The following is a 24,788-nucleotide window of genomic DNA, read 5'->3' on the forward strand; positions in this document are numbered from 1 at the left end:
AAAAGAATGGAGGATTTCCAGGCGCTGAAGCCAAGGAGGCATCCAGGGAGTTGTAGAAGATGACACTAGCCACGCTGAAATCTAGATGAGCTTTAATACTTCCTCATGTCTCTTTGGCCTTAATGGAATCAAGTGCCCATCCTAAAGCAATCACTGTAGTCAGATGCAAGGGCTTTGTTGATCGGCTTAAGTTAATCAGAGCCCACCCATGGAAAAGAAGGAAGGCATGTAAAGAAGTGATGAGAAGCAGCTGTGTGAGCTCAATGGGCAGAAAACCCGTGCATTACAGAGCAAGAAGAATTTGTAAGTAAGTAAAAAGCCATCAAAAGAAAGCAAGCTGGAAATCCACTACAGTGTCTTTACAAGTGGCATCAGGTGGGCTGATGTGGAACTGAAGTCATTCCCACCTAAACCACATGACTCACAGTGGGGGTGAGGTGGCGCCTCACAGAAAACTGGGGTACTATTACCATGAAGAAGAGGAGAGGAGATTTAATGCCAAGGAGTAAATAACAGGAGGCGTTCACAGTAAGGTAAGATTTCCAAGGACTGGAGTGAGAGAGCTCTCCTCGAAGTACAGGTATCTACAAAGCAGGTGCAGAGTGGCCCGAAGCCCAAAGAAATAATTTCTGGAAACCAAATGGGAAGCACTTTCGTTCTCTAAGGAGACCTAGGGTATGAAACCGGCCATAAAAATGAGGAAGCAAATTTAGGTTGTAACTCAGAATGCTCCCAGGACTAGCAAATGTGCCGGCATGAATTTTCCTGGAGTAAGTGGTTAAGGCCAAACCTTCCAATGTCATATGAGAAAGACACCCTAGAGCCACTCAGGTCTTTCTTACTGCACCTAGATTCATAATAGACCGCAAAGACCCTAAGAGCAAATGATTTCTGCAACCTGTGCAAACACCCCACGTTTGTAATTTTTCCCTGGATATTTTCTTACAGTGGTTAGCAACAAATTGCTGAAGTCAGAAAGCTCCAAAGTGCTTGCCTTCTAGGAAAGAAAGTAAGGAAACTGGCAGGGAGTTGTGCCCCATTTCTTTGTCATTCCTAGAAACAGGAAACTTCCCAGGGATGAAGAGGGAGATGGCAATGTTGAAAAGAAAGGGATTCAGGGCTGGGCGTGGTGGTCCATGCCTGTAATCCCAGCACTTTGGGAGACAGTAGATCACTTGAGGTCAGGAGTTTGAGACCAGCCTGGCCAACACGGTGAAACCCCATCTCTACTAAAAAATACAAAAATTAGCCAGGTGTGGTGGCGGGTGCCTGTAATCCCAGCTACTTGGGAGCCTGAGGCAGAAGAATCGCTTGAACCCGGGAGGCGGACGCTGCGGTGAGCCAAGATAGCACCACTGAACTCCAGCCTTGGACCTATGGAAAAGAAGGAAGGTACATAGAGGAGCGATGTAGCATCAATTGGGTCATGTATCTTTTAGCTTTAAGCATTAAAAAACCTTCCCCAAACTGGCTTAGACAGAAGAACTTATTGGCTTACAAAAGAGAAAAATGGAGAATGAATTTTAGGCAGGGTTTGATCCAGCAACTCAAGGGCATCCGCATCTTCCCATCTCTACTCTCTTCATCCTAAGGTTGGCTCTCATTATTGCAAGATGCTGACCAGTAGCCCCTGGGGCTGGGAGAAGGGGAAATGTGTCCTCATTAATATCAAAGAGAAGAGAAAGGAGTCTGTGTCTCAGAATTCTTGTCAAGGGACCTCGGATTGGACTAGCTTAAGTCTTGTGCCCGCCTTTGAGCCAATCGCTGTGTCCATGAGGAGGAAAATCAGGTTCTAACCAGGAGATGGCTATGGAGCCAGCCACATAAAACCCGCAGAGCTGAGAATGGTGGGAATGAGTGCTGGTTTCCCCAAGAAAATAGGATATTGTTATGATGAATGAAGAGAAATAGAGGCTGGACAGCCAACAACAGGTCTCCTAGCATCAGATGTACAGGGGAAGGTGGAATGTGTGTACTGCACATTCTAAATCAAAGGTAAAGTTAACAGCTGAAGTTTCTCCCTAGAAGTAACTTTTGCTTGAAAAAAAAAAAAATGCAACAGGAAGAGAAGGCTCCCATGATGTGATTGTGACCATGCTCAGCTGGGTAGCAGCTGCTCTGCCAGATGAGACACAGGGATAGCCAATGCACATGAATAATCTCTGAAGATGGATCTGATACATGCACTTTATCTAACAGTCTTGGAAGGACTCATAGGATACACCCCAAGGAGTGAGTTAATGTTGTGTGCTTTATTTACTCACAAGGATGGTTTCCTCCTGAAACCCAGCACTGTGTTAACATTCTGCATGTCACTTTGGTTCAAGCAAGTCCCAGGAAGATGGATCACTATTTACTCACTGAAGAATTTCCCAAGTTAAAGAAGAGATACAATTAATAATGTTAGAGTAGCCCAGCTAGAAACTCTAACAAGTTATATAACATAGAAGACAGAGAATAATGAGAACAGTTATTCCTTTGTGCTTCAAAGAGAGTAGTAAAATAGACTCGATAGCATGAAAATTTTTCAATAGTTTTTTTTTTTCCCCACTCTTGGCCTAATGGGCCTTGATTCATGCCAGGGGTCTATGGGGCTGAAAGAGCCAACATATCTATCTGAAATAGAGTTCTCCAACCATTATGTCAGATATAACAGTAGTTTTCAAAGTCTTGCCTGATAATGAGGCGATTGTTTAAATGAGTTATTATATACACCTACAATGAAATTGTACTCATTCATTTAAAATGATGCTATAGGCTGGGCATGGTGGCTCATGCCTGTAATCCCAGCACTTTGGGAGGCCGAGGTGGGCATATCACTTGAGGTCAGGAGTTCGAGACCAGCCTGGCCAACATAGTGAAACCCCCTTCTCTACTAAAAATACAAAAAAATTAGCCAGTGTGGTGGCAGGTGCCTGTAATACCAGTTACTCAGGAGGCTGAGGCAGGAGAATCACTTGAACCTGGGAGTCAGAGGTTGCCGTGAGCTGAGATCATGTCACTGCACTCCAGCCTGGGCAACAGAGCAAGACTCCATCTCAAATAATAATAATAATGCTATAGATAAAAATGCATTAACTTTGCCTAATGTTTACAATTTATTACCTTTTTCTTTTTCTTTTTTTTGAAATGGAGTCTTGCTCTGTTGCTCAGGCTGGAGTTCAATGTTGCGATCTCAGCTCACTGCAACCTCCGCCTCCTGGGTTCAAGCGATTCTCCTGCCTCAACCTCCTGAGTAGCTGGGATTACAGGCACTTGCCACCACACCTGGCTAATTTTGTATTTTTAGTAGAAACGGGGTTTCACCATGTTGGTCAGGCTGGTCTCAAACTCCTGACCTTGTCATCGACCCACCTCGGCCTCCCAAAGTGCTAGGATTACAGGCATGAGCCACCGCACCCGGCCACGATTTATTTATTATTGAGTGAGAAAAGCAGATTAGGAAACAACATGGAGAGGTTATAATCATACTTAACTAAAATATTAAAATATTTACATTTTACACAGAAAAACGAGAAGATATACTCTGAGGTATTAACAGTGGTTTTTTTGGATGCTCTAATCATGAATATTCTTGAATCTTGTTTATATTTTCTAAATTTTCTATGATGTACATGTATTGCTTTTGTAATAAGAAAAACACATCAGAGAGATTTTATTTTAAAATTATGCTTGCTGCATCTGTAAGTCTTTAACTGTGCTTATACTTTCCTCTTCAAAACTTTTGGGCGGCAGCTCATGCCTGTAATCCCAGCACTTTGGGAGGCTGAGGTGGAAAGATCATTTGAGGCCAGGAGCTGAAGACCAGCCTGGGTAACACAGTGAGACCTCCATCTCTACTGAAAACTTTAAAAATTAGCTGGGTATGGTGGTGTGCACCTGTAGTCCCAGCTACTCAGGAGGCTTAGGTGGGAGGACCACTTGAGCCCAGGACACAGTGGGCCGTGATCGTGCAACTGCACTCCAGCCTGGGTAGCAGAATAAGACCATCTCTTAAAAAAAATAATGGCATTCTTTCTGTCAGCAGCGACAGTCATCTGTGGATTGATGTAGGGGAGTAAATGGATATGCGCATGGAAAAATGAGTGAATGAATAAACACAGCACCAATGAGAGCAGTGAAGGAAACTCAGGAATCCAGAGGCCAACCCCCAGTTCCCTTCATTCCATCTAGCTAACATCTAAATGAGATCCTGTTCCAGGCTATCCTCTTTCCAGTCACTAGAAGGGACAGTCCACAGGAGGCATTTTAGTGCTTCCAGATCTGGAGATGGCATTTTCTTGCTCTCAGGAGGGGCATCTTAAGAGTCTAGACTCTCAGACCCTTCTAAGGGGTCAGCCACCTCCAGCCTCTACCCCTTGAGGAATTTATCTTTTCATTGATCTCTAGATCCCTCCAGCCTCCCCAGGTGGGGCCACAGCTTGTCTCGGAAGGAATGCCATCCCTGCTGAACCTCAGGGGCTCCTTGACCTTCACCCTGTCTCAGCCACCTTCTCCAGCGTTGCCACCCCCACACAACCCTCATTAGTGGCCACCATCACCACTGCCGCCGTGCTGCAGCCCTGTTAGAGACGACTTCCCTCCTCTTCAGTCCTGAGCAAAGAGACAAAGAAACACCTTCTCAACAGCCTCGTGAGTCTAGAAACACAGAGGTCCCATTCACGGGGCTTTTCACAGGTAGGGAGGAAGGCGTGGACTCATCAACCTTCCATCTCGGCAGCACCCCTTCCTCTTCTTATTCACCACCCTGCTAGCTTGAGGGACAGAAAGTGACAAAAAAAAGGAGGCGAAACAAACTGAAAGCCTGCAATTAGCTTAAATGAGCTATCCACTAGATGCTGAGCTGTAGTGGATTGTTGCAAAGGGCCTCATGTTGACAGGTTTTGTTTTGTTTTTTTTTTAATTTTTCAAGAACAAGCAGAAATCTAGATTCTTAAGTATAGTCTCCCAGATTTTAAACATTGGTGACTCATTTTTTTTTTTTTTTTTAAGACAAAAGTCTCGCTCTGATGCCCCGGCTGGAGTGCTGGAGTGCCGTGGCACCATCTCTCCAGTAGCTGGGATTACAGGTACCCACCACCACACCCACCTAATGTTTGTATTTTTAGTAGAGATGGGGTTTCACCATGTTGGCCAGGCTGGTCTCAAACTCCTGAATTCAAGTGATCCACTGCCTCAGCCTCCCAAAGTGCTGCGATTTCAGGCATGAACCACTGCACCTGGCTTCATTCTATTTTTTAATCCCAATATAAATTTGTACCCATTAGAAAATCTATTCAGCTGCTTTTTTTTTTTTTTTTTTTTTTTTTGAGACAGAGTCTTGCTCTGTTACCCAGGCTGGAGTGCAGTGGCATGATCTCTGCTCACTGCATTCTCCGCCTCCAGGGTTCAAGCAATTCTTCTGCCTCAGCCTCCTGAGTAGCTGGGATTACAGGCGCTCACCACCATGCCCGGCTAATTTTTGTATTTTTAGTAAAGACGGGGTTTCGCCATGTTGGCCAGGCTGGTCTCAAACTTCTGACCTCAAGTTATCTGCCCACCTTAGCCTCCCAAAGTGTTGGGATTACAGGCATGAGCCACTGTGCCTGGCCCAGCTGCTTCTATTTCAGAGAAATAATATGGCTTTAGAGAGAGACTTCTTTCTCTCCCACCTGAAAGAAGTCCAGAGGTGGGCAGTCCAGGGCTGCATGTGGCTCATGAGAGCCCCATGTCTGAATTACATGGCTTGGGTTTCTTTCTAGCAGTTTCTAGAATGCACTGGAGCTTCCATTCCAGATCAACCAGCTAAATGTCCCTGGGAACAGCCATTTATCTTTCTACGCCTCTGTTTGCTCATTTGTAAAATGAACAATAACAGCACCTCCCTCACAGGTTGGCTGTTGAGAATTAAATGAGATAATACACAAAGAGTCGTTAGCACAGAGCCTGGAACATAGCCCCAAAAGTGTAAGATTAAGTGACCCCATCCCCACTGTTTGATTACCTGGGTCATTATAAACTGTAACAACAAAGCAAAAATCACTTGAGGTCAGGAGTTTGAGACCAGCCTGGCCAATATGGTGAAACCCCCATCTCTACTAAAAATACAAAAATTAGCTGGGCCTGGTGACATGCGCCTATAATCCCAGCTACTCGGGAGTCTGAGGCAGGAGAATTGCTTGAACATGGGAGGCGGAGGTTGCAGTGAATCAAGATCGCGCCACTGCACTCCAGCCTGGGGGACAAAGTGAGACTCCGTCTCAAAAAAAGAAAAAAAAAAAAGAAATGGGAATTAGGAGCCAAAAGTTAATCTGTAAGAACATAAGCTCTACCCCTCCCTGAAGCTTTGGATAGATTGTTGGATTTTCTTCAACTGTGAAGGGGAGAGGGGCTTTCTGAGTCAATTTTATCTAGATCTAAGGAGCAGGAAGACCCCAAGTGACATATGATTTGTATAGTTAATGCCTACCCTCCTTCTGTCCCCAGCCACTTCTAGAGACTCTTGGCAAAATTGGATGGGAATTTTCTGACACTGCCTGTGCTTGTACAATACTGAGAAGTCAGGAAGAGCTTGAGTTGGCTGTAATTCTATAGGGTGAATGGATGCTGATGGTGTTTCCTAGCAACAGCTGAAAAGAAATCAATGTCAAGTGATACAAGTTCCACGAGTAGAAGAAGGAAAACATCCACTGAAACATGGTGAGAAGTCACATGACCTAGGTACTGACTGTCAGGCCCAAACTGGCCATTGTAAGCTAATCTTGCTGTTAGGATGCTGTAAAGATGAGGCAAGAGCAAAAGGGTGAGCTGGGTTGTAGGAAGCCTCATAAAAATGACCCCAAATCAAAATGTTCAATCAAAGCCCAGCTTCGGAGCAATGGCCTTAGCCAGAGAAAACCACTTAATTTGTAGATAACCAAAGGTCATAGAAGGTTGTCAAATAAATCCCTTTAATCTAATTATGAATGACATTTACCTCAATAAAGCCACATGGTATTAAATAAGACATTAATAATCATATCTGACAAGAATGGAAATGACTCTCATCCATTACCCACCTCATAAACTTAGAAAGCATTGATTTTTAGCCAAGTACCAACTGAAGAATACTAATATCCTACTGCATTAGTCAGGGTCGTTTTTGCTGCCAATGAGAGAAATTCAGCTGGAATTGAGCAAATTCAAGAGGAGAGAGTAAGTCATAGAATCAAAGGAAGTCTCTCTCTCTTTCCTTCCTAGGGAGGCTGGGCATGGTGGCTCACACCTGTCATCTCAGCACTTGGGGAGGTTGAGGCGGGCAGATCACCTGAGGTCAGGAGTTCAAGACCAGTCTGGGCAACACGATGAAACCCCATCTCTACTAAAGGCTGGTGAAACCAGCCTGGGCAACACGGTGAAACTCCATCTCTACTAAAAATACAAAAATTAGCTGGGTGTGGTGGCAGATGTCTGTAATCCCAGCTACTTGGGAGGCTGAGACAGGAGAATCACTTGAATCCGGGAGGCGGAGGTTGCAGTGAGCTGAGATTGCGCCACTGCACTTCAGCCTGGGTGACAGAGGGAGACTCCGTCAAAAAAAAAAAAAAAAAAGAAAAGAAAAGAAAAGAGAGACAGAGAAAGAGAGAAAAAAAGCAAGCCAGCCAGCCTAGGGAATAATTTGATTAGCTTGGTGTGGACCGCACATATGTCTTATTCCAGGGCCACTTATTAGGGCCAGGAGGATGGTGTCAGAAGGCAGGAGGCAGTGTGCTGTAGTTAGCAGGGCTAGAATGGGAAGGAGAAGTTTTCCAAAGAAGGGGGATGCTGTTTTCAAAAGGGAAGAAACTGATGCTGAGCAGACAAATACCAAATGCCCGGCACATTTATTGAATCTGTGATGAGAGTGAATTTTATAACCTGCCACTATCATTAGCTTGTCTAAGTTGTCTTGGCAAAGGTAAAACATTACAGAATCCAGGGCTGTCTGGAATGTACTGTGGATTTGATCTTTCTAAATCATTTGTAATTATCTATCATAGGAGGTGGAACGTTAGCTGTACATCTCTGAAAATACCAAATTTCATTTTCCTGTAAATAAAAGAAGGGTACTATAAAGATAAAAGCTAATATTATAGCTATATATCTAATTTTGTCTTCAAATATAACCATTAAGTGTTTTAAGTAAATAATTTAAAATTGAGTTTCTAGTAAAACTCAAAGGAATATTACATAAAATAACTTTTAAAAAGTCTAAGTCATTCTTGTATAGTGATCTATATTAACATATAATGTAAAATTTAGTTGAATGAGTTAGCATTTATATGATTCTATTTACTTAAAATAAAGAATAATAAAAGGCCAAAAATTAATCATGCTTTCAGGAACTGTAAATCAGTAAACTAAATTATCATTATTTAATATTGTTGTTAAGACTGGGTGCGGTGGCTCACGCCTGTAATCCCAGCACTTTGGGAGGCCGAGGCAGGCAGATTGCTTGAGCTTAGGAGTTCAAGATCAGCCTGGGCAAGATAGTGAAATCCCATCTCTACTAAAAATACAAAAATTAGCCAGGCATGGTGGTGCATGCCTGTGGTCCCAGCTACTCAGAAGGCTGAGGTGGGAGGATCACTTAAGCCAGGGAAGCGGAGGTTGCAGTGAGCCGAGATCACACCACTGGACTCCAGCCTGGGTGACAGAGTGAGACCCCATCTCAGAAAAATAAATAAATAAAATTGTTAAAATTTTGGATCTTTGCTTAAGATTCCACCAAGATCGTTAAGATATGATGATAATAATACTAATGTCTACCATATATCAGATGCTTTACCTGACAAGTCTAAGGAAGATTTAATCATCCCTGTGTTACAGATGAGGAAACTGAGTTCCTCTTAGGAGGTGACAGTTGCCCAATGCTACGTGGCTAAGCTCTGGAATGGTCCTAGGTAAGTCCAACTCTAGAGCCGAATCTCTTTCCAATCTGTCATACTGCTTCCCTGACTCAACGGTGCTGGAGAGAAGAACGCATCTGTTCAGGATGTTTGTTAATCAAATAGAACTGAGTGTTCCAAAATAATTATTGAGTCCACAACCACACCACCCTAAACATGCCCAATCTCGTGGAAAATAATTATTGAATCATAAATTATATAAATGTGCCATACAGTTGGACAAACAAGTTAACTTATTAGATTTTTAAATGTACTCCAAAAATAGAGTAGACACACTTGCGGTGTGTACGATGAGATAAGTGCCAATTCTAGGATCCTAAAAGAAATCTCAACATCAAACTCAATGAGCAAATACAGACAAACAAGAAATGAGGGCAAGGCAGCCATTCCTCCGTCAAACGTAGGGGAGAAACTTTGCTTTAAGTGACCACAAGGGAAAATGTGAGAGTGAAATCTTAGTTTTTCACCAATGGAAAATTAGTTAAGGGTTTTAATTTAGGGTTGTGGGGGCTGGGTGTGTGGAGACCATAAGGGAGCTGGGACAAGCACAGCTGTGTGACAAATATTAATGGCTATCACAATTCTCAAACTGAGAAATTCAGGTCAGCCTGTAGGGCAAGCTGCGTCTAAATGCAACAACCTTTTTCTATGGCTGACTACTTCTTCCATGAGTAATTTTTTTATTTTTTCACTTAGCTCAAGTTGGAATTAATGGTTCTAGTGATTTGTGTTGCCTTAGATGAAATTTTTAACATTGCAAATTTATTAATCCTACCTGCAAAGAGAGAGCACTCGCGCCTGTAATCCCTGCACTTTGGGAGGGTGATTTCTCATTTCTCAAAACTGAGAAAATAGTTTTTCATGTAAGTTAATATTTAAATTTTCAAATTAGGGGCTGGGCACAGTGGCTCACGCCTGTAATCCCAGCACTTTGGGAGGCCGAGGCGGGTGGATCACGAGGTCAGGAGATCGAGACCATCCTGGCTAACACGGTGAAACCCCATCTCTACTAAAAATACAAAAAATTAGCCGGGCATGGTGGTGGGCGCCTGTAGTCCCAGCTACTCGTGAGGATGAGGCAGGAGAATGGCGTGAACCCGGGAGGCGGAGCTTGCAGTGAGCCGAGATCGCACCACTGCACTCCAGCCTGGGTGACAGAGCCAGACTCCGTCTCAAAAAAATACATAAATAAACAAATAAATTTCGAATTAGGATCCAGGTTTTCTTGCATGTAATTTTTCCATCCCCTTTGTATTACTTTGAAAAGAGTATCATACATCACCTAAAATTGTGAGGCTGATGCTTACCCTTATTTAGTGACATAAAAATGACTGCCAATTTTTTTTTTTAGCAATTTTATTGTGGCTCAAACTTCCAAGTCCAGGCTACATGCAGGCAAATCTGTATATCTGACTTCTCTGCAACTGGAATCAGGTAGAGCCATCACTTACAGAAATTTTAAAGGCCTGGATATATCCTCAAATGTACATGCAGAGGTTTTATGGAATACATGTATCCATTTCAACACAAACTTTAAGTTTTTAAATAAAGCTATTTATTAGCTTATAGTAATAAATCCTGGCAAACACTACTGGTTCATAATATGCCCAGAGTTATGAATCAGAAGATTCATAATCAGGGCTACATCTAATAAGAAAGGTGGCTGGCCGGGCATGGTGGCTCACGCCTGTAATCCTAGCACTTTGGGAGGCCAAGGCAGGTGGATCACCTGAAGTCAGGAGTTCGAGACCAACCTGGCCAACATGGAAAAACCCCATTTCTACTGAAAATACAAAATTAGAGGGGCATGGTGGCGAGTACTGGTAATCCCAGCTACTCAGGAGGCTGAGGCAGGAGAATCACTTGAACCCGGGAGGCAGAGGTTACAATGAGCCAGGATAACGCCATTGCACTCCAGCCTGGATAACAGAGTAAGACTCTGTCAAAAAAAAAGAAAGAGAGGGAAGGGAAGGGAAGGGGAGGGGAGGGGAGAAGAGAGGAGCAAGCAAACTTGGGCAACATAGGAAGACCTTGTCTCTACAAAAAATTAAAAAACTAGCTGGGCATGGTGGTGTATGACTATAGTTCAAGCTACCTCGGAGGCTGAGGTGGGAGGACTACTTGAGCCCAGGAGGTCGAGGCTGCCGAGAGTCATGATTGCACCACTGCACTCCAGCCCGGGCAACAGAGTAAGAACCTGTGTCTGGGAAAAAAAAAGAAAAAAAAAAAAAAGGAAAGGAAAGGAGAGGGGAGGGGAGGGAAGGGAAGGGGAGGGGGAAAAAAAAAGAAAGAAAGGAAAGGGGAAAAGGGAAAGGAAAGGAAAATGAAGAAAGAAAGGAAGATAGTACACAGCAGTAACAAATTCTATTACTAGAGGAGAAGTAATAAAGCCATAAGGATGTTGTATCAGTGAGGACATTCAGCTGCAAGTGAAAGAAGCATAAGTCAATACAGATTTGAAATCAAGCTATAAGAAAATAGTTGGGGAAATTTACTGGTTCATATCATTGAAGAGTGTAAGTGAATGTACTTCAGGCACGTGTAGAACCAGGTTCTCAGACAGCAGACATCAGCCTGGAAAACAGCGTTTCTGGCCGGGCACGGTGGCTTACGCCTGTAATCCCAGCACTTTGAGAGGCTGAGGCGGGTGATCTCTTGAGGTCAGGAGTTGGAGACCAGCCCGGCCAACATGGTGAAATCCCGTCTTTACTAAAAATACAAAAATTAGCCAGCAATGGTGGCATGCATCTGTAATCCCAGCAACTCAGGAGGCTGAGGCAGGATAATCGCTTGAACCCAGGAGATGGAGGTTGCAGTGAGCCGAGATTGCGCCACTGCACTCCAGCCTGGGCAAGAGAGTGAGACTCGGCCTAAAAAACAAAAAATATACACAGACATTAACTTCCTGGAGCCAGAGCTGATAAATATGGCTCCATTACTATGCTCTATGTGTGCTAGTATGTGTGCATTTCATACTATGGGCACTTGGCACCAGTGTATGAATTAACTTGTATTTGAGAAGAATGTTAGGAACAGGACATCTCCATTCATAGAAGGATGACTTGAAAGCAGGGATATAGACCGACGGGTCTTTGCAAGCTGATCACACAAGTGATTGCAAACCCTTGAAATGATCACCAATTTTTTGGAAACACAGCATGACATCACGGTAATTAGTGTTCTTTTTTTCCTGTAAAAATTGCTTAATGAAACTTCAGAAATTTCCTATGTATAACTATTTGCATGTTTAGATGTTATTTCCCACAAGAATTCTTACTTTCTGAAACTTCAGAATTTACTGTTCTGGGCTGCTGCTGTTTAATTTCAGTCACTATCTTACCTCCAACAAAAATTATTATTATTTTTTTTTTGAGACAGAGTGTCTCTCTGTGGCCCAGGCTAGAGTGCGGCGGCGTGATCTCAGCTCACTGCAGCCTCTGCCTCCCAGATTCAGGCGATTCTCCTACCTTAGCCTCCTGAGTAGCTGGCACTACAGGCATGTGCCGCCATGCATAGCTAATTTTTGTATTTTTAGTAGAGACGGGTTTTTGCCATGTTGGCCAGGCTAGTCTCAAATGCCTGACCTCAGGTGATCTGCCTGCCTCGGCCTTCCAAAGTGCTGGGATTAGAGGCGTGAGCCACTGCGCCCGGCCCTAAATCTAATCAATACAGTTTTGCTTCATTATGTCTACATGTAGGGTGCTTTTGTAGGTGGACAGTGGCTGTTCAGTAAATGCTCAATACACAGATTCTTTACTGGAATAATTTTGTTCAGGCCTTTTCCCAAAAAGTAACAATAAGTACTATGAATAAAATAAAACAAGGAAATTCATACAAATAAACAATAATAGGAAGTTCCTGAGGAAGCTACTTTAGATTAGATGGACACAGAACATTCTGTTGAGGAGGTGATACTTGTAAAGTAAGATATGAATGATACCAAAAAAAGGAGCAACACAAAGATGTTAATATTCTAGGCAGAAGGAAGAGCAAGTGCAAAGACCTAAGACGAGAATGAATCCAGTCTTTGAAGATTAGACAGAGGCTTGTGTGGCTGACATGTAGTGGGTGATGGAGGGAGAAATGAGAGATGATATCTGAGAGGTAGGTCAGTAAGGCACATCATAAACACAAGCAGGGACTCCCACAGGCAGTTCCACTGTCTTTTTTTTTTTTTGAGACGGGAGTTTCACTCTTGTTGCCCAGGCTGGAGTACAATGGCTCACTGCAACCTCCGCCTCCCGGATTCAAGTGATTCTCCTGTCTCAGCCTCCCAAGTAGCTGGGATTACAGGCACATGCCACCACACCTGACTAATTTTTCTATTTTTAGTAGAGGCGGGGTTTCATCATATTGGTCAGACTGGTCTCGAATTCCTGACCTCAGGTGATCCGCCTGCCTTGGCCCCCCAAACTGCTGGGATTACAGGTGTGAGCCACTGCACTAGGCCTCTTTTCTTTTCTGTGAAGTGAGTTTCTCCACCATGGACACTGTCCTACATATGACAAGGTAGAAAGCATTCTAATCCCATGAATGCTGATGTTGACCAAGGCATGATAGGCAAGGAAAACAGACCCAAATTCAGAATAAGTGCCTATTCCCACAAAAACAAATCATCTCTCCCTCCAATATGGAAGAAGTCCCGTGAAATGAACTTGCTGCATTGACGTTACTGGGCTTAGATATGTGTTTTCTGTTGGGATCTTCAAGAAGCAGGCACTGAGACAAAGATTTGTTCCCAGAAGGTGATCTCAGTAATCATCTGGCTACTTTGTTCTAAATCTTTTTGGATTACAGCTCCAAGCCTCAAGGTTCATTTGCCAAGCTCTTCCCAAAACTTTTACACTAATCTTCCATGTTGCTTTTTTCCATCTCTGACTATCTAGCCAGTGACTGGTTACGGTTACAGATCCTCACCTCAGATCATGTTTCCCTCAAATCAAAGTACATGATAAAAGACAGTGCTTGGAATTCTGCCTACAAATTGAGATTTGCCCTCTACTGTCCTTCAAGACCACCCCAAATATACACAGTACATTTCTAGCTGATAGTGCCTATTGTTCATGGTATCTGTAAGCCAGGTTTGGTTTTTTTCATTTTCAGTTAACTGGACAATAATGCTCCACAAGGGTAAAGGGACAGATTGGTAGGGGTGAGGTGTGGGAATAGAGTAGTTAAAGGCACAGGGTCTGGAGAAATCTGTTCAAAGGAAATGTGTCTTCATGGCCTGTCTGGTCCCACCTGCTAGGTGATGGAGTGCTGCTGGAAATGGTCAACTTTAAGAGTAGATGGATTAAATAGCACCTGATGTCCCATAGTCTCCAACATCCCCAGCAGCAAATTAAAACCGTTTCTCAAAAGGAGAATAGTGATCTTCCAGAAGGGGGTATGACCTTGCTCCAAAGTCCTGTGGGCTTCCATTGTGATTCTCCTGGAGAAATCTGTCTCTGACTTCAATAAGTCTCCCAATCAGCCAGACACTTTGAGAGGGCTGAGCAGCAGAGCTGCTTGGACTGCAGACTGGGCCACCTACAGGGACTATTTTTGCTCTGCCAGCTTTTCAGGTCACCAGGTAAATAAATAAGTGCAAAACACCTGTATGTTATATGCTGTCTCAAAAGTCCAGGGCTCAAAAAGCCAAAACAGCACACTGAATAGTCTCTTGAAGGCACTGAATTCAACCTGATCCAGCTAAGTAAGGGATACTCAGGGCATAGGGCTGTAGTAGACTAGTTTCTTATGAATGAGGAAGTTTCAAAATAACTGGTTTTTGCATGTTGGTTCTTTAGCACAGTTGTTCAAAACATTGGCTGTAAATGGAGCCACAAGGTGGGTGTAGGGAGAGGTTTTAAAAATTACTGATGCCTGGAAGCTACCTTCAGAGATGCTGGTCTGATTGCCTGGGCTTCTAGATTATAAAAAAGCTAATATGCAGCCAAGGGCAAAGACCATTGTTCTAGTTCCTTCTAGATGTCCCTATACCAATAGGCAGGGTCCCACTCTATCCCTTCATTTTCATATAGGAAACCAAGGAGGTAAGCTAACTCATATAATTACCCTGCATTTCACTTATAACCCGAAAGGTATCTGAGACAGGTCTCAATCAATTCAGAAAGTTTATTTTGCTGAGGTTAAGGCTGTGCCTCTGACACAGCCTCAGGAGGTCCTGACAACATGTGCCCAAGTGGTCGGGGTACAGCTTGCTTTTAGACATTTTAGGGAGACATGAGACACCAATCAGTATGTGTAACATGTACACTGGTTCCGTCAGGTAAGACGGGACAACCTGAGGTGGGGGCTTCCAGGTCATAAGTAGATAAGAGACAAAAGGTTGCATTCTTTTGAGTTCTTGAGCAGCCTTCCACTGAATACAGTTTAGTCCGGCTCAGTGAATCCGGATTTTTAAATAAACAATAAGGCAGAGAAAGCAATCGGTATGCATTTATCTCCAGTGAGCCTCAGAGATGACTTTGAGTTCTGTCTGTCCTTTGTCCACAAGGAATTTCAAGGAGGGAGATATGTAGCTTTTTATCTTTGTAGCTATTAATATCTTATTTAGGGATAAAATGGGGGTCAGGTTTGCCTGACATAGTTCCCAGCTTGACTTTTCCCTTGGCTTAGTGATTTTGGGGTCCCAAGACTTATTTTCCTTTCACACACTTGATGCCTTGAGTTGAGATTTGAGAATCAAGGTTTATTCTCTCTTAAGTCATTCAATGCCCTTGGAAACAATCACCTGACTCCATAATCCTAGCATTTCTTTCCGTTGCTATTAAATTGTTCCATGGTGGCTGCTAACCAGTCTCCAGGGGCCTTACCCTAAGGGGGCTCATGGATCCTGGTGACTAAAGGCAATATAGCCTGCTAAGCTCCTTGATCACTGGAGCTGTGAGCTTTCCATCTGGAATGCAGAGAGATGTGGGCCTTTCACCCTACCCAGACACAACAACCAGTTCCAAAGATCCCGCATCATTTCCTTGAAGGTCTTTTGCCTACCTCTGGTACCAATCTGGATATTAAAGACTTTTTTATTTGTAAGCAACAAAAAAAATCTGTGACCCTAGTTAGCTTAAAGAACTAAGAATATATTGGAATAGAGTCTAGGATAGTTTACAGTTTAAAATGAACCATTAAAGAACCAGACTCAGGAAATAGGATATCTCTGATAACCTCCTTAGAGAGCTTCAATAAAAGCCACCCAGTTTTGATGACTTTCAGCCTTCATGTCTCTCCATTCAAGTTCCAAATTCCCATGAGAAAATCTGGCTTGGCTTAGGTCTTCCCATATAATCAGCTATGGTAGTAAGGTAGGGTCCCAAAGCACAAACAGGACCACAGAGGCTGTTTCCAGAAAAGGGAACTGTAAACCAGGCAGCTACCCCAATACAAGTCTACTTCAATCACCATGTTTGGAAGCATCTATTTTGCAGCTGGAAAACAATAAAGTGAAGGGCAAAAAGGCACGAAAGACATTGTTTTGTCACACAATTTTAATTGTGAATTATAGTGAATGGTAAACAGTAAAAGAGTAATTACATGAAAAGCTCCATATTTTGCATGTTTCAACTGTTCTTCATTGTCTTTACTTGTAAGGTGTTGAAGGTGGGATCCACTCCTGAATCTTCTTTCTAGTGGTAGAATAAGGTACATATTGTTCTGGGGTGCCAGTCATGTTGAATTTATGGTTTGTCCAAATGAATTTACGAGCAGTAAGTGGTTTTATCGTTGGAGGATCATCAGTCATACTGTGAAGCCAACGATGCCTTAAAGAGGGGAAAAAACCCAAACAGTTATGAAGAGGCAGTATAGCATAGTGGAAGGAGGGTTAAAAACGTAGCCCTGGAACTATTTTGTTGCTTGGGTTCAAGCCTCAACTCCATCAGTTACTAGCTGAATTCTTCTATGCCTTAGATTTTTTCCATCTGAACATCCCTACTCCTCAGGGATGGTATAAACATAAAAGGAGATAATAGACATAAAGCACATAGAAAAATTCTTGTGTGTGGCAGATACGCAACAAATGTTAGCTACTGTTCTCATTACTGTATTTTTTTTTCTTCGTTTTCTTTCTTTCTTTCTTTTGGAGACAGGGTCTCACTCTGTCACCCAGGCTGGAATGAAGTAGCACTATCATGGCTCATTGCAGCCTCGAACTCCTGGGCTCATGTGATCCTCCTACCTCAGCCTCCTACATAGCTAACACTACAAGAGCATGCCACCGCCATGCCTGGCTGACTTTCAGAACATTTTTGTAGAGATAGGATCTCACTATGCTGCCCAGGCTGATCTCAAACTTCTGAGCTCAAGGGATCTTCCTGCTTCAGCCTCCCAAAGTGCTGGGATTATAGGCATGAGCCACCATGCCCGGCCCATTACTGTATCTTATCAAATCTGACACTATCCATTTTCAGACATGCCATGATTTTATCTACCTCTAAGAAAGAAAAGATGCTACCAAATAAATTATGGCCACTACTGATTATAATATGTATCCTAATTTTAGATGTGAAAATGTATTTTAGAATTGATAAAAATACAGTATTACTATTAGGTGCTAGAGGCCGATTCTGGATTTTCAGTATGCTGAGGTTACTCTGGCTCATGAAGGTTGAGTTTAAAACCCATGAGGCTCCTGCTGAGAAGAGCCTCTGATGCATTGTAAATTCAAGCATGTGAGTGTAAACACTAGAGAATATGCAACTTGTTATATTAAAAAATTAAATCAGGGCCAGGCACAGTGGCTCATGTCTATAATCCCAGCACTTTGGGAAGACGAGGTGGGAGGATCACTTGAGGCCAGAAGCTCAGGACCAGCCTGGGCAACATAGTGAGACCCTGTCTTAAGAAAAAAGTTAAATTGACCCCCAATTCACAAATATTTCAGTCATAAGTGCTTAACAATTTAAGAGGATATGTTCCAGAAATCAGACCTAAAAGCTGGATACCTGGAGTTGAAAGGGAAGAGACCAGCGATGCTGCTGCTAATGACAGGGAAAGGAGGAATCAAAGTTTGTGGGACAGAGTGCGATCAAGCAGGAAGCTAAGCTGAGGGGTTTACATGGGAAAGAAGGGAAGACAGAATTTGTCCCAGCCTCTAAGACCTGGAGCTCACAAGACAGAGACGACCCTATTGGGGGAAAAGAAAATGAGAGGATAGCCACAGAACTGCAGCCCGGGGGTGGGGGGAAAAGTGATTATCTAGCTGCAGAGAAAAGGACAAGAGGAGGATGTTTCAGTGGAATAACTACAACTAAAGTTAATGAGAAAAAATTTTTGTTGCTATGTAAACCTAAGAATATTTGCTAGCAGTAATTGATAGATATAGCTAGGTAATTGACTAAAAACCAGTCTGAATAGAGATAAAATATGATTACAGTTGCTATATTTATGTCTAAAGATAATTGTATCATGATCAGCTTATACAATGAAGAATGCAGAAGGCTGTACAAGCTAGGTCAGTGTCTGTCTTACATCCTCTAAAGGAAGCTGGGGATTAGTGAAAGTGACCTGGACCAATAAACTGTAACCATTCGTATGAGCACACGAGCGCTGAAGCCCTTATGAGACGATAGTGGTGAGCCAGGCTCCACTAACCACTCAGAGGAGGGATTAGCTGTTAAAGTCAAGGCTGTCACTTATCAAGGGGCTTTATGTGAGCTTACGGCACAGCTGAAATATTTAACTTTTACCTCGTTGAGTCAGCTTAACTAAAGAAAAATTTTATTCAAAAAATTGCTGTCAAGACTCCTGAAGGTTAAAATGATATTTAAGGAAGCATAGTCCCAAGCTTCTGCCTATTCAGTTACTTAAGTGAGGAAGTGAAGAGCTCATGGAGAAATGGAAAATGCTCCAAAAAAGTAAAACATAATTTTTATCACAATACACAAAATCTGAAAATATTTATCCTAGCAAGCCTACATGCAAGAACCAGGGAATTAATAAATAATAAACTATACCCATTATGGCAGTTTATAAAGAATTATAAGAAACAAGGAAATGTTTATAGTCTGCTAGGCAAATATAACCCTTGTTATTTTATTATTAAATAAGGGGTAAAAAAATCATATCTTTCAGATTGCCACACCAGAGAGTTTTACTTGCAAAACAGACTCTTGGGTCTTTTTTTTTTTTTTTTTTTTTTTTTTTTTGAGACAGAGTCTTGCTCTGTGGCGCAGGCTGGAGTGCAGTGGCGATATCTTGGCTCACTGCAACCTTTGCCTCCTGGGCTCAAGTGATTCTCCTGCCTCAGCCTCCCGAGTAGCTGGGATTACAGGTGCATGCCACCATGCCGGGCTAATTTTTTTATTTTTAGTAGAGCTGGGGTTTCACCATGTTGTCCAGGCTGGTCTCGAACTCCTGGCCTCCAGTGATTTGCCCGCCTCGGCCTCCCAAAGTGCTGAGATTAAGGCGTGAGCCACTGTGCCTGGCCAGAGATACTGACTTTTAAGTTATTTTTAAAAATTTGGCCAGGCACAGTGGCTCATGCCTGTAATCCCAGCACTTTGGGAGGCCAAGGCGGGCGGATCACTGGAGGCCAGAAGTTCGACACCAGCCTGGCCAACATGGCAAAACCCCATCTCTACTAAAAATACAAAAATCAGCCAAGGAGTAGTGACACACACCTGTAATCCCAGCTACTTGGGAGGCTGAGGCATGAGAATTGCTTGAGCCGGGGAGGCGGAGGTTGCAGTGAGCTGAGATCTTGCTACTACACTCCAGCCTGTGCCACAGAGTGAGACTCTGCCTCAAAATAAATAAATAAGCAAATAAGCCAACATACTAACTGCATTGTTTAGAAAACTGTGTTGTAGTTGGCATTAGACTCACTTCAATTTTATATCCCAGTTATTAAAGGACAAAATATAAAATTATATATACTTGATAAAGTCAGTGAGACTGCAAATAAGGAGACTAGGAGAAAGGAAAAAGATTACAAATACAAAAGAGAAGACAATTTATAGTGAAAAAATATTACATTGGGGAAAACTCAGTACTCAAATATATTGAAGTTATATCAAAATAACTGGAAAACAAAGATATTAAATCATAATTACATAATCTCCTCTACCAAAAAAAATTATTTTAACTTTTGGGAATGAAGCTTAAACTTGCAACACAACTCCAACAGAAGTAATCCCATAAATGGTTAATCCTATTTTCAGTTGTATAATAAGAAAAAGTGTGTTTAAGAACAGGAGAGGGAGATTTTCCCCTTCTTTAAAAAAAAACATGCTGCTTCACTTATATAGCCCCTCAGTTTGAGGATGTGAGCCACTCAAAATGGAAAACAGAGGGATTTGTTTGTGAAGAAAAACTAAAATAGCCTAAAAGGAAATTTAAGGAATAAAAACATACATACAATATAAAATACATTTTTAAAAAACCACTGCAAATGAAAACACTCCTAAAGAGTGTTTTGTATTAATAACAAAGATAAGAAAGTTTAAGTTTCTCTTTTAGAAAATTGCCAGAAATAAAACATCACCAAATAACAGCCAACAACAACAATGCAGACAGGTTTTTTCCTTAATTGATACCTAACATTTTACATATTTGTGGAGGTATATTTGATATTTTGTTACATGCACAGAATGTGTGCTGATCAAGTCAGGTCTCTGAGGTATCTCCATCATTTTGAGTATTTGTTATTTCTGTGTTGGAAGCAATTCAACTCCTCTCTTCTAGCTACTTTGAAATATACAATACTGCTCTGACTCTTTCTTCCTGGATAACACACATGATCAGGTTAGGGAATCAAAGACTGCAGTGGTGTCATCACAGCTCATTGCAGCCTCAAACACCTGGGCTCAAGTGATCCTCCTGCCTCGGCCTCCCAAATAGCTAGGACTACAGGTACACACCACCACACTTGGCTAATTTTAAAATTTTCTGTAGGCCGGGCGCAGTGGCTCATGCCTGTAATCCTAGCACTTTGGGAGGCCGAGGTGGGCGGATCACGAGGTCAGGAGATCGAGACCATCCTGGCTAACACGGTGAAACCCCGTCTCTACTAAAAATACAAAAAAAATTAGCCGGGCGTGGTGGCGGGTGACTGTAGTCCCAGCTACTCGGGAGGCGGAGGCAGGAGAATGGCGCGAACCTGGGAGGCAGAGCTTGCAGTGAGCCGAGATCGCACCACTGCACTCCAGCCTGGGTGACAGAGCGAGACTCAAAAAAAAAAAAAAAAAAAAAAAGAAAAGAAAATTTTTTTTGTAGAGATGGGGTCTCTATGTTGCCCAGGCAGGCTGGTCTCAAACTCCTGGTCTTAAGCAATCCTCCTCTCTCAACTTCCCAAGGTGCTGGGATTACAGGCTGGCTTCTGACCATATTGTTCATGTTTCAGATATTTTCACTTAGTATCACTGAGACTAGAAATGGCAAAGATTTTTTATTTTTGTTTCTTTATTTTTTAAAGACAGAGTCTTGCTCTGTAGCCCAGGCTGGGGTACAATGGTACAATCTTGGCTCACTGCAACCTCTGCCTCCTGGGTTAAAGCAATTCAGCCTCCCAAAGAGCTGGGATTACAGGCACACGCCACCACACCTGGCTAATTTTTGTATTTTTAGTAGAGACCATGTTGTCCAGGATGGTCTCGAGCTCCTGGGCTTCAGGGATCTACCTGCATCAGCCTTCCAAAATGCAGGGATTACAGGTGAGCCACTGCACCCAGCCTAGAAATGCCAAAGATTTTTCAATTTTTCAAAAAATAAATGTGAAAGACTAAGGAAAAACTCCAGAATGTTTTTTGAAGTAAAAATATTCATCATACTAAAGCTGTTACTCCATCTCACCTAGTTTATTTCACTTATTTAACACTCATCAAAGTATTCTAAAGTCTAGGAAACAGGTTTACAATGACTTTCCCAAGGTCCCACATGATGTATGTTACAGACCTGAGGCTTGAACACAGCCTCCTAATGGTTGAATCAAGAACTTTTGATTAGAATTTAACTTTCAATCAATAGATGAAACTGGGTTGGGATTAAGGTTTCCACAAAACCCCTGAGATCCATCTGACCCCAGGATGGGATTGATACATTTAACAAATTTAAAAACCCAACATGGTTCATTATAACATGGCAATTCAAACCTTGTTAGCACACTATTATTTAATTAAGTGCAATCTGAATGAAAATCCCAATGGGGTTCTTCTTAGAGTTTGACAATATGATTGTAAGCTTCAGTTAAAAGTTTATCCAAGAAAATTTTGAAAACTCAGAACAATCAGAAAGGCTGGCACTAGCATTATCAGACATTAAATGAATGTCTCAAACATTAGAATGCTATAACAACTGACACAAAAGTACAATAAGAAAGTAGAAAACATCCCCCAAACAGACTAAAATGTATATAAGGTGAAACTGGCATTTCAAATCATTAAGTAAAAATTTCTCAACAAATTATGCTAGGACAATTTTGTTGGGAAAAAAAAAAAAAAACACCATAAGGTATAAGTTGAGAGGAGTGTAAAAAAAGATAAATAAACAAACAAAACAAAAGAAAAAAGTTAGATTTCCCAAGTCATCAAGGATTCCAGATAGATTAATAATGCTCAGGGCCAGGCACAGTGACTCACACCTGCTATCCCACGGGACGCCAAAGCAGGAGGATCACTTGAGGTCAAGAGTTTGAGACCAGCCTGGGCAGCATAGTGAGACCCCCATCTTGACGAAATAATTTTTTAAAATTTAGCCAGGCTTGTGGCACCTGTAGTCCCAGCTACTCAGGAAGCTGAGATGGGAGGATTGCTTGAACCCAGGAAATAGAGGCTGCAGTGAGCCATGTCCTGCCACTGCACTCCAGCCTGGACGATAGAGCAAGACTGTTTCTAAATAAATAAATAAATAAAAATAAATAAGAATAATGCTCAGATACAAAATGAATATTTATAATCATAGAATATATTGATATTCATAGACTATGAAGGACCACTTGTAAAATTATTGTCAAAGGTAAAAAGCCATAAAAAGAAAAAAAGCTGATAGATCTTACTATGTAAAAATTGAAAAAATTATACAACATTGATGAAAGAAATTGAAGAGGACACCAAAAAATGGAAATATATTTCAAGTTCATGGATTGGAAGAATCCATATTGTTAAAATGTCCATACTACCCAAAGCAATCTACAGATTCAATGCAATCCCTATCAAAATAACAATCACTTTCTTCACAAAAATAGAAAAAAAAACCCCAATCCTAAAATATATACGGAACCACAAAAGACCCAGAATAGCCAAAGCTGTCCTAAACAAAAAGAACAAAACTGGAGAAGTCACATTACACCGACTTCAAATTATGCTACAGAGAGGCCGGGTGTGGTAGCTCATGCCTGTAATCCCAGCACTTTGGGAGGCTGAGGTGGGTGGATCACTTGAGGTCAGGGGTTTCAGACCAGCCTCACTAACATAGTGAAACCCCATCTCTACTAAAAAATACAAAAATCAGCAAGTGTGGTGGTACACGCCTGTAATCCCAGCTACTTGGGAAGCTGAGGCAGGAGAATCGCTTGAACCCAGGTGGACACTACAGTGAGCTGAGATCGCACCACTGCACTCCAGCCTGGAACAGTAGAGTGAGACTCCATCTGAAAAAAACAAAACAAAACAAAACAAAACAAAAAAAGTCTTAAAAAAGTTACACTACAGAGCTATGGTAACCAAAACAGCATTTTCGCCAAAGGTGCCAAAAACATACACTGGGGAAAAGGCAGTCTCTTCTGGGAAAACTGGATATCCACATGCAGAAGAACGAAATTAGATTCCTATTTTTCACTGTATTGTACAAAAATCAAATCAAAATGGATTAAAGACTTAAATCTAAGAGCTTAAACTATGAAACTACTACAAGAAAACATTGCGAAAACTCTCCAGGAAATTGGTCTGGGTAAAAATTTCTTGAGTAATAACCTACAAGCACAGACAACCAAAGAAAAAATGGGCAAATGAGATCACATCAAGTAAAAAGCTTCTGCACAGCAAAGCAAACAATCATCGAAGTGAAGAGACAACCCACAGAATAAGAGAAAATATTTGCAAATTACCCATCTAACAAGGGATTAATAATCAGATTATGTAAGGAGCTCACACAACTCTACAGGAAAAAAATCTAATAATCTGATTAAAAAATGGGAAAAAGATTTGAATAGACATTTCTCAAAAGAAGACAAACAAATGGCAAATAGACATATGAAAAAGTGTTCAACATAACTGATCATCAGATAAATGCAAATCAAACTTACAATGAGGCTACTTTGGGCACACTGCCTATGGGGTAGCTCTGGTCCACAAGGAGCAGTAAAAAAAACCTACAATGAGATATTATCTCATCCCAGTTAAAATGGCTTTTATACAAAAGACAGGCAATAATAAATGCTGGGAGGATATGGAGAAAAGGGAACCCTCAAACACATTGGTGGGAATGTAAGTTAGTACAACCATTATAGAGAACAGTTAGGAAGTTCTTCAAAAAACTAAAAATTGAGCTACCATATGATTCAGCAATGATGCTGCTGGGTATAACCTAAATGAAAGGACATCAGTATATCGAAGAGACTTTTGCACTCCCATGTTTGTTGCAGCATTGTTCACAACAGCCAAAATTTGGAAGCAACCTAAGTGTCTGTCAACAGATGAATGAGTAAAGAAAATGTGATACTTAAATACAATGGGGTACTATTCAGCCATAAAAAAGAACAACATCCTGTCATTAGTAACAACATGGATGGAACTGGAGATCATTATGTTAAGTGAAATAAGCCAGGTAGGGAAAGACAAACATTGCATGTTCTCATTTATTTGTGATACTTAAAACTCAAAACAATTGAACTCATGGAGATAGAGAGTAGAAGAATGATTACCAGAGGCTGGGAAGGGTAGTGGG

At 41.9% G+C, this 24,788-nt stretch overlaps 1 protein-coding gene across 2 annotated transcripts in view; it reads right to left on the reverse strand.

Moving 5' to 3' along the window:
• Positions 1–16,378: 16,378 nt before the first annotated feature.
• The window catches only part of NDUFA12 (NADH:ubiquinone oxidoreductase subunit A12), a 37,549-nt gene continuing 29,139 nt past the window's right edge, over positions 16,379–24,788 (reverse strand). The window contains exon 3 of one of the 2 annotated variants that reach the window (XM_019037765.4): positions 16,379–16,669. In XM_019037765.4, the coding sequence (XP_018893310.1) occupies positions 16,647–16,669 (23 nt within the window). In that variant the 3' untranslated portion in view covers positions 16,379–16,646. 2 annotated transcript variants of the gene reach the window in all.

This window comes from Gorilla gorilla, chromosome 10, assembly GCF_029281585.2.
Source record: "Gorilla gorilla gorilla isolate KB3781 chromosome 10, NHGRI_mGorGor1-v2.1_pri, whole genome shotgun sequence".
In the NCBI taxonomy this organism is placed as follows: Eukaryota; Metazoa; Chordata; class Mammalia; order Primates; family Hominidae; genus Gorilla; species Gorilla gorilla.